Raw genomic sequence first — 12,034 nt, 5'->3', positions numbered from 1 at the left:
CTCCTCTCTCTCTCTCTCTCTCTCTCTCTCCTCTCTCTCTCTCTCTCTCTCTCTCTCTCCTCTCTCTCTCTCTCTCTCTCTCTCTCTCTCTCTCTCTCTCTCTCTCTCTCTCATCTCTCCTCTCTCTCTCTCTCTCTCTCTTCTCCCCTCTCTCTCCTCTATCTCATACTCCCTCTCCTCTCTCTCTCTCTCTCTCTCATAGAGAATCGTGGAAGAGATAGGTATATGAATAGCGGGAAAATACCTCATGTAAATTTCGTTTTTTCGTAGTTTCCGCTATAAATCTAACTTATAGATAGGCTTATTAAAAAAAAAACTGCATTAAATCTATAAAAAGAATATAAATATTGGTGGTATTTATTTTCTGGATACTGCAGATTTTATGGCGGAATCCGTGTTTCTGTAGCGAACGTTTGGCGTCCCGGCGAAAACAATCTTCGAAAGCCGACTCGGGGAGGCAAAATTAATCATCCGCCATCATGAAGCTAGTTAGGTAAATATATGTTATTTAGATGATTATGATGTCTACAGCGATATAGGTTTCTGTGAAATCGTGTTAAAAGAAGAACAGTGCTTGGAAATTCCGCAATGCTCCCTTGAAATAAAGATGTGTGTTTGTGCTATTTCTCGAAAGAAAAGTGATCAGAGGCATTGCTTACTAACGTAATAGTATGTAACTTTTTGCATGTGTGCACTTATGCAAACATTGCTTCGAGAAACAAAAAGAAATCAACGTTTGGCGGAAGCAGCCTTCGAAAGCCAACTCGGAAAGTCAAATTTAATCATCTGCCTTCATGAAGCTATTAGACAATACTCCCTTGAAATAAAGATGTGTATTTGTGCTATTTCGCGAAAAAAAAAAGAAGAAAAAATTATCAAAGGTATTGCTTACTATAACAAGAACGTGTAACTTTTTACATGTACTTATTTATGGTATTATTGGCAGAGACACCCCACACCTAAAAAAAAATAACAACAATCTGAACTTACCAAGTAGCAGAACACATCATTCTGTGAAAGTTTTCTATAGCAAATTCTTTGCAGGTTGACAATAACCGTAATAAAGAAGGTGTACAGCCAGAAAATCTAGCAACCTTACACCTCCTGCAATGCGACAAAATCACAGAAACTCATTGAAAGGGACGGAAAATTGGACGCATTTCTAGCGGGTGATATAAGTGAGGGAAACAAAATGAGCCAATTAGAATTGCGCTGGAACATGGTGTGAGCAGAGGCAGTGACGTCCAACGCAATAGAACCAATGATATATGAAATGGGTCATCACGTGACAATAGAAGCTGGGCCTAGGAGAAGGCGGTTGAAATTCAAGTCAGTTCCATCATGGCGAGGCAGTGTGTCGGGTGTGTTGATAACTATTCCGATTTTATTGCAAAATATTATTGAAATAAAGACGCGAGGTTATTATATCACGGTGTACTGCTTGTAGAAATACTGTGCCTGAACTATAACATACTGTGATTACCGTCATTACAGAACAGACAGACACCAAGCCATCAACAGTTCTTCGTTGAGATTGCGAAACGAACCCTCTGCTGTCCGAAAAGGAATGGTGTAGAGCAATCATGATTTCCGCCAACAAAAACCTGGGAGACCCCAAGGATCCCAGTGTCAAAAAGCCTGCGTTGATGCTAAACTGCTCTTGCTATCGGCAGCCCCCAAAAAGGAGGTTAAGGAGGTGAAACCCCTTATGTAACCAGGAAGCAAGTGGATATATTGTACTCCCATGGGTTTACCGATATTTCTTGAAATTTCCTTCCTCCAGATTCTGTGATATGTATCATGCCCTCCCAAGCTATTGGGACGGATATCGTGGCTGTGCTTTGTTTGTGTAAGAAACGAGTGCTAGATTAATTTGTAACACAATGAAAACTATTGGAAAAATGTTTTGTTCATTGGAAGTTTGGTGTTGGGTGTCTCCTCAAAATTTATCATGAATATGAAACGGTACAAGTTCCTTGCCCAGGCTCTATCCTGCTGGAGTATATGAGGTAAAGATTCTGTAGACCAGGCACGGGTTGGGCAGCAGAATCCCCCTGTATAACCAGGAAGTGAGTGGATATATTGTACTACCCTGTGTTTTACCGATATTTCTCAAAATTTCCCTCTAAATTCTGTGATATGTATCATGCCCGCCCTAGCTATTGGGACCGATATTGCAGCTGTGCTTTGTTTGCAAAGGGAACAAGTGCTAGATTTGTTTGAAACGATGAAAACTATTGGAAAAATATTTTGTTCATTGGTTAAATTGGTTTTGGGTGTCTCCTCCAAGTGTACCATATTTATCATGAATATGAAACATGTAATGCATGCTTCAAGAAACAAACAAACAAACAAAAAAGTCAATATTTGGCAGAAACAGTCTTTGAAAGCCAACTTGGAAAGTCAAATTTAATCATCTGCCATCATGAAGCTAGTTTGGTAAATATGTATATATACAGTGATAGAGGTGTCTGTGAAATAATGTTTAAGAAGAACAGTGCTTGGAAATAGTGCAACACTTCCTTGAAATAAATGTGTAATTGTGCTATTTCTAAAACAAAAAGAAAAATTGTCAGAGGCATTGCTTACTAACATCATAGTATATAACTTATTGCATGTACATTTGGATCATGAGTATGACATATGTAATGCAGATATTGTTTTGAGGGGAAAAAAAAAATAATAATAAAAAATAAAATATGCTAATCTAAACCTTATTTCTGATCTTGATTGCCCTTTTATTATTAAATGTGCTTAAATCAGAATTAGTTATTGAGAATAGAACTGCATCAAGTTGTACAGTAGTGTTCAAGCTTCACATAAAAATGAATGCCAATAAACTTTTCTTCTATATTCTGTTATGAGAGAGCTTAGATTGCTTCACCAAGGCAGGTCTGCAAGCTCTGTTTAGTAAGGCTCTATGTGGTGCAGTGTGTAGACTATTGCTGAAGTTCTAAGAGCCTACAGAGGTCCCCAAGCCAAGTACCAGCCAGCAATCCTTAGAAATCCAGTAGGAAACCAGGGGTTTGTTGTGGGGGGGGGGATGTAGTCACAATCTCCCATAACAGGCTTTTTGACTAATGTTGCAGAGAATGATGCACAGAGATACAGGGAAATGGATGCTGCCATTGGAATATTTTTAGCTTCCCACAACCATTTATTACAAGGAAAAATTTGCATGTAATGAACAGAATGAATGAAAATACGACACTTTTCATATATGGTAATACTTTTGCAAGTTGATAACAAGAAAGATATGTAACGTGCAAGAGTAGCAACAGATTCACACACATTAAAGTGATAATAATTATAAAAAAAAAAAAATCCAGGGTGGATGGTTGTGGAAAAGGAAAATATTACCAAAATTATCCTGCCATCTTGTAGAACAAAAAAAATTAAAGCATAAAAAACAAAGTTACATTTGCTATGGCCTCATATGTACTGCAAAATGAGAATATCTGCTGCATATCAGTTTGGAAGACAAAGTCAACAACTTTCTCACACAGCCAGAGTTCTTAATATCCATCTTTTGTAAGTTGGCAAGTGTTAAGAGGGGTGTTACGGGGGGCTTGCTCCTCCTGTTAGGGATAGGTAGAAGGTAGGGAAGGTTAGGTTTGCATGATACCCTGGTTTGGGACATTGTCTATGGAGGGTGCATTGCTCTTCGTAATAAAAAGTAAGCCAAGAATTGTATCTTAGATGATTAGGGAAATAATAAGGAAAACCTGATCCTAGGTTCAGCTATGGAAGATTCATCACAAACAAATGAACCCTCTCCTCTCCTCTCCTCTCCTCTCCTCTCCTCTCCTCTCCTCTCCTCTCCTCTCCTCTCCTCTCCTCTCCTCTCCTCTCCTCTCCTCTCTCCTCTCCTCTCCTCTCCTCTCCTCTCCTCTCCTCTCCTCTCCTCTCCTCTCCTCTCCTCTCCCCTCTCCTCTCCTCTCCTCTCTCCTTTTTTGAGCCGCCGTGGTCACAGCATGATACTTAATGTTACCCAGACTGACACAGAGATAGAGAAAAATGGACACTGCCATTTTATAGAGCATAAAAAATACAGTAATAAACAGAGTAATAAAGTAGAGCTGCTCTGGCCTCATATTTACCACAAAATAACAAAAATAACCACTACATATCATTGCACAGAAACTAAGTCCAACTAACCTTTCCTACCCTCTACTTATTCCCAAGACAGGGGGAAAGACCCCCTGTACCCCCATTATAGCACTGTGCCAACTTACAGGAAACATGACATTAACTCAATGCTGCCTGAAAAATTTTGTGCTCCTTTTTTATTTTTGTGAAATACTCTGTACATAGAAGGATCTTCTTCTTCTTCTTTTATAATAGGGTGTTGGACACTTTTTGTCTATATCCCCTGAAACCTTTTCTTGATTCTTCTTTCTTTTTATATCATATCTATATATAATTTTTGTTTTTTGTAGGAATATTTTGGTATGTCTTAGTATGTAATACTTCTGATCTTCTGGTAGATCTTCTCCCGTAATCAGTTGTTTTACATTTGGATTGGTGATTTTTATTTTCTTTAATGCTTTCAGTAGTAACACTGTTTGAATTAAATCTTAGGCAATGAAGAAATAGATGTTCTACTGTTTCTTCTTCACACCATCTGCAAAAAGGATTAGTTTCAATTTTTATTTTGTGTAGATGGTATTTTAATCTTTTGTGTTTTGTTTTTATTCTTGTAATACATGTGTCTAATTTTCTATTTTTGGATCTTGTCCATGGTTGAGGACTGGTGTTTTGTAAATGGTAATTTTTTGTGTTTAGGGCATTATTTAAATATTCTTCCCAATTCTTTTGACTTTTATTCTTAATTACTTTTATTACATTTGATATATCTTTAGTTATTTAAAAATTCATTTATATTATGTGCTGTTTTTGCTGCAAGGTCAGCTATTTTGTTGCCTTTTATGTTTTTGTGTGCTGGTATCCACTGTATCGTTGTTTTTTGTTTGTTTTCTGTTAGGCTTAAGATTATTGAATGTATTTCAAATATAATGTTTTTGTATTTTTTGGGGTTAGTGTTTTGAATGCAGTGTACTGCTGATTTTGAATCTGTGTATATCTGTTTTTTATGTTGTTGTTTATTGTATATCTTTTATGGCAAACAGCTCTACCTCTATTATCTGGGTTTCTTTTGGTAATTTCCAAATTGTTGTGATGTTTTTATCTTTAATGTAAATTGCTGCTGAGGTGGAACCGACTTCTTTTTTTGGAGCCATCCGTAAAGATCTTTTTATGGTTTTTGTATGTTTTGTTATTCATCATATTGAGCTAGTTTCTAATTATTTCTTCAGGTGTATTTTTTTTATAAATTTTGTATAAATTTAGTCTCTGTGTTTTGGTAAATATCAAACCATGGTGGTATTTGAGATATGCTTGGGGTAATGTTTGTTTTTATTGTGATTTTTAGTTCTAGCTTGTCTCCATTACTCTATGAACTAAAGTTTCTTTGTCAATATTCTGGTTGTATTCCTTAATTGATTCTGTTATAAAATTTTTTATTGGCATAGTTTCTTGTTTTTGTGATATTTTTGCCATCTGGATACATTGTTGTTGTTAAGGCTTGTAAGGCTATCATTGGAGTTGACTTAAAGCAACCTGTGGCTATTCTTGTTGCTTCGTTTTTTATTGTTTCTAACTTTTTGAAACTGTTTTTTTACTGTTCCTATACTGTGGAGCCATATAGTATTTTTGGTTTTATGTAGATGTTATAAAATTCTATCATTGTTTCTCTTTTAGCTCCCCATGATAATGTGGACAGTTTCTTCATTATATCTATTCTTTTTTGAGTGGAAGTTTTAGTTTTATCTATATGTATTTTCCATTTTAGCTTTGGAGCATCAAATTCTAGTCCTAATGTTTTGTGAAAATTAATTTTTCGTTATCTATACTTATTTCGGGTATGTTTTGAATTCTTTTATTGGTGAAACACATAAGTTTACTTTTTGTTATATTCAAATCTCATCTGTCTGTCTATTCTTTTATGTTTTTAATTGCACTTTTTAAATCATTAGTAGCCTTTATATCTTTGTTTTGAGTAATCAGCATGATGTCATCTGCATAAATTATTTTGCAAATTTGCTTTGGGAGTCTCAGGTCTGACATTAGTATGTTAAAAAGAGTTGGACTTAAGGGTGTCCCCTGAGGTACTCCCTTAGATTTTTTTCTCTCTCTCTCTCTCTCTCTCTCTCTCTCTCTCTCTCTCTCTCTCTCTCCCTCCCTCCCTCCCTCCCTCCCTCCCTCCCTCCCTCCCTCCCTCCCTCCCTCCCTCCCTCCCTCCCTCCCTCCCTCCCTCCCTCCCTCCTATAGTTACTTGATAAGTTCTATTTTCCAGGAAATTCTTAGACATCTTAGCGCTGTGCCTTTGATTCCTAGTTTTGCTGCCTTTATTATAATTGCGTCATGATTGGCCAAGTCAAAAGCTTTTTTAAGTCTAAACATGCTACCAATGCATATTTATTTATTATCAGTTTTATTATTTGAAGTGCTCTATAGTTGATGTGTTGGGTTTGAAACCTTTTTGATCTTCATCTAGTTTTTTATGTATTTCTAGCTACCAATTTATTCTGCTGTTTATAATGTTTTCATATATTTTTCCTAGGCAAGAAATTCTACTGATGAATCTGTAAGAGGTTATGTCTGCCGGGTTTTTCCCTGGTTTTACTATTGGACTTGTTAACACATTTTTCAATTCGTTTCGGTATTCACCTTTTAACCATAGTTCATTAATTTCTTTTAGAATTGCTCTTAGTATGTTGTCTGGTGCCTTTTTATAGAATTCATATGTGATTTCATTCCTTCCCATTCTTGGTTTTGTTAATTGTTCTTTTCAGTTATTCCATTGTTATTTTTTTGTTTAGATTTGTTGTATCAGGGAGATTTAGTAGTTTGTCTATATCTACTTTGGTAGTTATTTTTGGTTCTTTTCCGATGATCTTTTTAAATTCTTCTTTGAGTAATTCTAGTTTATTATAAATATTTGTTATTGGGAGGTCATTACTTATTATGGGGTAGTTTTGATTTGATATTTTGCCTGTTTGCTTTTTTATGAAGTTCCAAACTTTTTTGGTTGGAGTCTTAAATCTAATTCACTACAAAAATTTTCCCATACCTTTCTCTTTTCAGTTTCTATTATTTCCCTACTTTGTGCCTTGAGTTTTTTGTATTCAAATTCATTTTCTTTGTTAGTTTTTTTTCTCCATTGATATAGAAATGTCTGTTAGTAATTAGCTACAAAGGAGTCAATTAATAGACCTAGTGACCTTACCCGATTTCACCTTTCCTTGATTGGCAGGATTTTTTTTTTTACTAATGCTATGAATATTGATGTAGTTATTTTTATAGTAGACATAATTACTATAATGTTATTGACATTAGTAACAGCAATATGAAATAATGTAAAATATTTTTGAAAATCAAGGAAAAGGGTAAACAGGCAAGACAGGCATAATTGGATTATTGGAGACTTAGTACAAGTGTAGCATCTGTATGTAAAAATAATTAACCAAGTAAACTCACATTGGGGATGGCATATATGTACATGCCATGCCTGTTGGATTGGGTTAAGAACTCTGGCTGTTTCTGTGCAATGATATGCAGCGGATATTTTTGTTATTTTGTGGTAAATATGAGGCCAGAGCAGCTCTACTTTATTACTCTGTTAATTACTGTATTTTTTATGCTCTCTGTGTCAGTCTGGGTAACATTAACCTGTGTGAAAGAATTCAGATACATAAGTAACTGTCAACAAACTTTGGTTCCAGAAGGTACAATGAGTACAGTGACAATGGAACTGTCAAATTTACTGATGGTTATGGACATTAGAAGTATTTCTTATTTATAAGAATGTGTATACATTATGATGTTAATCACCTGACATATTAACCCAAAGGCTCTGGGAAGATGTGTAGTAGTAGTACTGTAGTATTGTTAAATGCCTTTGCACATAGATGTCTCTGCAAAAGCTTAGCCACAAAGGAGTCCTCACCTTATTTCACCTGTCCTTGAGTTTACAGAAAAAATGTATTTTTTTTGCGAATGCTATCAATACTAGTATTTTTATTATAGACTTTATAATTAATATAGTGTTGTTGACATTACGAACAGCAATATTAGATACCAGAAATTATTTTAAAAAATCAAAGAAAAGGGTAAAATGTGAGGCAGGGAGTACTCCTTATTGACTCGTTGGTGACTTTGTACTAGTGTAAAAACAATTAATAAATTAAACTCACAGTGGGCATGGCATGTGTGTACATGCCATCCCTAGTGGCTTGGGGATTTAATCATCATCATCATCATCATCATCATCATCATCATCATCATCATCATCATCATCATCATCATCATCATCATCATCATCATCATCATCATCATCATCATCATCATCATCATCATCATCATCATCATCATCATCATCATCATCATCATCATCATCATCATCATCATCATCATCATCATCATCATCTTGTGATGAAAATTGAAATGGGGAATTACATTAAAAGTACAATGCCTTTTTAGATAGTGATATTGACTTGCTAAGATTTTATAACATGCATACATAAAAGCAGTTTGGTTGATTTTCATGGTATGGATGCACTAAGGTGAAACATTGAATCTAATCTCACCATCTTTATGTTGATTTTTACCTAAAAGGCCAAGTTGCCTTGACTAAGCATGTTGGTATATGTTGCACCTGCAAGCCGAGCCTCCTCAATGGGACATAAGGCATTTATTATTAATTAATTAATTTTTGATAGATCAGTTTGTTAAAACTAAAGAGGCCTAAAAGCACATGAGATTTGACCTTTAATACTGTAATTGATTTATAAAATAATATTTTTAGGTAGCGGTTCAAATTACTGCAGATGTTTACTACTTTCCTTCATTTATTGTATCATAATATCATTTTATTTGTGTGACCAATTGGTGTTAGTTGCTGGCCTTTATTTGCTAAGCTTGATAAGGATTAGAATTTTATTTTGCCCTCACTTTGTTGTAACCACATAGCTGCTGTATATGATGCCTTGTACATTTTTTTTCTTCTTCTCCATTCCTCCTATATCTTCCTCCTCCTCCCTCTCCCTTACTCCTTCCTCCTCCTCCCCTTTTTCCCCCTTCCTCCTCCTCCCCTTCTTCCTGCCTCCCTCCTCTTCTTCCTCCCTCCCTCCCTCCTCTTCCTCATTCTCCTACTCCTACTCCTCTTCCTCCTCTTCTGCCTCCTCTTCTCCTCCTCCTCCTCCCTCCTCCTCCTCCTCTCGTTCCTCCTCCTCCTCCTCCTCCTCCTCCTCCTCCTCCTCCTCCTCCTCTCTGCTCCTCCTCCTCCTCCTTCCTCTCCTCCTGCCCTCCTCCTCTCCCCTCCTCTCTCCTCCTCCTCCTCCTCTCCTCTCCTCCTCCCTCCTCCTCCTCCTCCTCCTCCTCCTCCTCTCCTCCTCCTCCTCTCCTGCCTCCTCTCCCCCTCCCTCCTCTGCCTCCCTCCTCTCTGCCTCCTCCCTCCTCTGCTTACTCCTTTTCCTCTTCATCTTTCTTACTCCTACTCTTACTCCTCTTTCTCCTTCTCCTCTTTTTCTTCTTCTTTCTCCTACTCTTCTTCTTTCTCCTACTCTTCTTCTTCTTTTTCCTACTCTTCTTCTTCTTTCTCCTATTCTTCTTCTTCTTCTTCCTCCTCTTCATCATCCTCTTCCTCTTCCTCTTCATCATCCTCATCCTCATCCTCTTCCTCTAGTTACTTTATGTTCACTGAACTCTATGGCTTAATTTCTTGTTTCCTTACATTGGTGACTCTGTTGTTGGCAGCACCTCATAAAAACGTGTATATACAAGTAATTGCATCTGGGAACTTACAATACAAGCATTTTATATAATTCTATTGATTTCAAATCATTTCCCTTTTCCTTGCAGATTTCTGATGAAACTCAGTCATGAAACAGTGACAATTGAACTTAAAAATGGCACACAAGTCCAAGGCACCATTACAGGTAAGTGTTTGATTTCTTAATGTATTAAGCAGTTTGCTTAGATTGGATATGTTTCACTTAATGATCATTCTTCCAGTTGATCTGACTGAAACATTTAATACAATTTTCTTACTGTTAAATGCCCAACAGTATCTGGTTATACTCGGTACAAACCCAAAATACAACTATATGTATCTGTTTCAGGTGTGGATGTAGCAATGAACACACACCTGAAAAGTGTGAAAATGACTCTAAAGAACCATGAACCAGTCAGCTATGACACCCTCACCATCCGAGGAAACAACATTCGTTACTTCATTTTGCCTGAGTCTTTGCCTCTTGAAAACTTGCTCATTGATGATGGACCCAGAGCCAGAAGGGGCAGATCAGAACGTGGACGTGGTAAGTGTTACTGGTAATCAGTAAATATGTGTCTATTTTTCATTTAAATTAATCTATTATTGATTCCTTTTCTTTTATAACAAAAAAATGTACATCCACTTTGTATTTTCCTGTATTATTTTCAAGAAATTCCTTTTCAAAGGAGTGATTTTACAGTTCTAGCCTGGTAAAATAGATTGATTTCACTTAATGCTGTGTTGCTATCCCTTTCTATATATTTTGCTAAGCAAAAATATTCAGAAACATTTTTTCTTCTATATTGCTTTTCTTTCTTTTTCAGTTGTATTCTATTTCTTGTTTCTCCTCTCCCCTAGGCACCACATTGTAAAATGTTAGTTAACTGTGACATCAATTTTCTCATTTTAATTTTTCTAAATTTTAAGATCTACTTTTTTCTAAAGCCTTAGGCCAAGACTTCTGGGATTATTTGCATTAGTTACTCTTGTCTACACAACTCTTTATCTTTATGCAACCTCTAACTGCACTCTTGATCATTTCTCATAATCTCTCTCTCTCTCTTCTTAGCCTGCCCCTTCTGCTTGCTTCCACCTCCATTTCCATTGCAGTTTATGTCAAATCCCTGATTTGCTGTCCTCATGATATATTCAAACCACCATGTCCTTGACTCCTGCATCTGATTCACCACATCCACCACTCCATATCTACCGATTTCTTCACTTCTGGTTTTATCCTTCAGTGAATGCAGTGTCCATCTCAACGTCTTCTTTTCTATTCTAATTATATTCTCTTCCCTCTCCTTCACTGCCTAGCATTGAGCTTCATAAAATACATAAATTTTGTCACTAAAAGCATAGTATTGTTTGTATATGTTTTGTATGGTTTTGAGAATGTGTTAATAAAATACACTTATTGTTTTTAAGGACCAGGAGGTCGTGGGCGAGGACGCGGTGGACGAGGACGTGGTCGAGGAGGACCCCGTGGCAGAGGCCGAGGAGGACCACGGCGTTAGATACCTTGATAAATTTTTTCAATGTGTTATATGTACAAAAATTCTGAACCGAATAATTAATTTTATTTACCATTTAGCGAAAGTGGATAGTCTGTTTATTTATGGAGTCCTGTATTATGCAGCCTTCCCTGCGGAGTAAATTTAAATTGTCTGTATGGAACATTGTTATTTTGTAATTTTTTTTTTCTTTTCTTTTCTTTTATGGAAAGTCAACCAGCAGAAACATATTATTTTCTTAAAAAGTAAAAAAGTTGTGTTGCAAGGAAGAATTTTATATGAAAGTAATTTTTTGTGCTGCAAAGAAGAACTTTATATTAAAGTAAGGTTATTTTTATTGATCATCCCAGTCTTTGCAGATATATTTCTACTCTTATAGAAGAGGGAGCAGACAGTATCTACTTCCATACCTAAGTTCCAGTAACATGAATGTAACTGTATTTCATAAGAGTAAATAGTTTATAAGGTTTTCTATTATTTAATTGTTTTATTCAACCAAATTTTCTTACCAAAGTGCAGTATATTTCTGTGATATAATATTTCAGCATGTGTAATCTTTGGAATATCTTTGGGTTGTAAGAAAGTTGATAATTGAAGTGCCTCACGAAATTCATACCATTCTCAGTAATGGTATTCTTATCCCACACTAAACCTGATCCCAGGAATGATGAATACATCTTATATAGAT

General features: G+C 36.1%; 1 protein-coding gene across 2 annotated transcripts; it reads left to right on the top strand.

Annotated features, from left to right (window-relative positions):
* Positions 1–374: 374 nt before the first annotated feature.
* LOC119577938 (small nuclear ribonucleoprotein Sm D1-like) lies at positions 375–11,816 on the top strand. Of its 2 annotated transcripts, none has more exons than XM_037925624.1 (4): positions 375–493; positions 9,922–9,998; positions 10,182–10,379; positions 11,261–11,816. In XM_037925624.1, the coding sequence occupies exons 1-4, from the start codon at positions 480–482 to the stop codon at positions 11,347–11,349; spliced, it is 378 nt and encodes a 125-aa protein (XP_037781552.1). In that variant the 5' UTR covers positions 375–479; the 3' UTR covers positions 11,350–11,816. The 2 variants fall into 2 exon arrangements, with proteins under 2 accessions (XP_037781552.1, XP_037781553.1); XM_037925625.1 differs by lacking the exon at positions 375–493 and adding an exon at positions 2,376–2,439 and having other exon boundaries at positions 11,261–11,562.
* The last annotated feature ends 218 nt before the right edge of the window (positions 11,817–12,034 follow it).

The sequence above is a fragment of the Penaeus monodon genome, chromosome 10, assembly GCF_015228065.2.
Source record: "Penaeus monodon isolate SGIC_2016 chromosome 10, NSTDA_Pmon_1, whole genome shotgun sequence".
NCBI classification, from domain to species: domain Eukaryota; kingdom Metazoa; phylum Arthropoda; class Malacostraca; order Decapoda; family Penaeidae; genus Penaeus; species Penaeus monodon.
The sequence above is the reverse complement of the archived record's forward strand: the minus strand, read 5'-3'. Positions and strand labels throughout refer to the sequence as shown.

Excerpts from the sequence above, each read along its gene's own strand:
- LOC119577938 (XM_037925624.1), top strand. Across the intron at positions 9,999-10,181 it reads AGTCCAAGGCACCATTACAG|GTGTGGATGTAGCAATGAAC; the intron begins GTAAGTGTTTGA and ends TATCTGTTTCAG. Across the intron at positions 10,380-11,260 it reads CAGATCAGAACGTGGACGTG|GACCAGGAGGTCGTGGGCGA; the intron begins GTAAGTGTTACT and ends ATTGTTTTTAAG.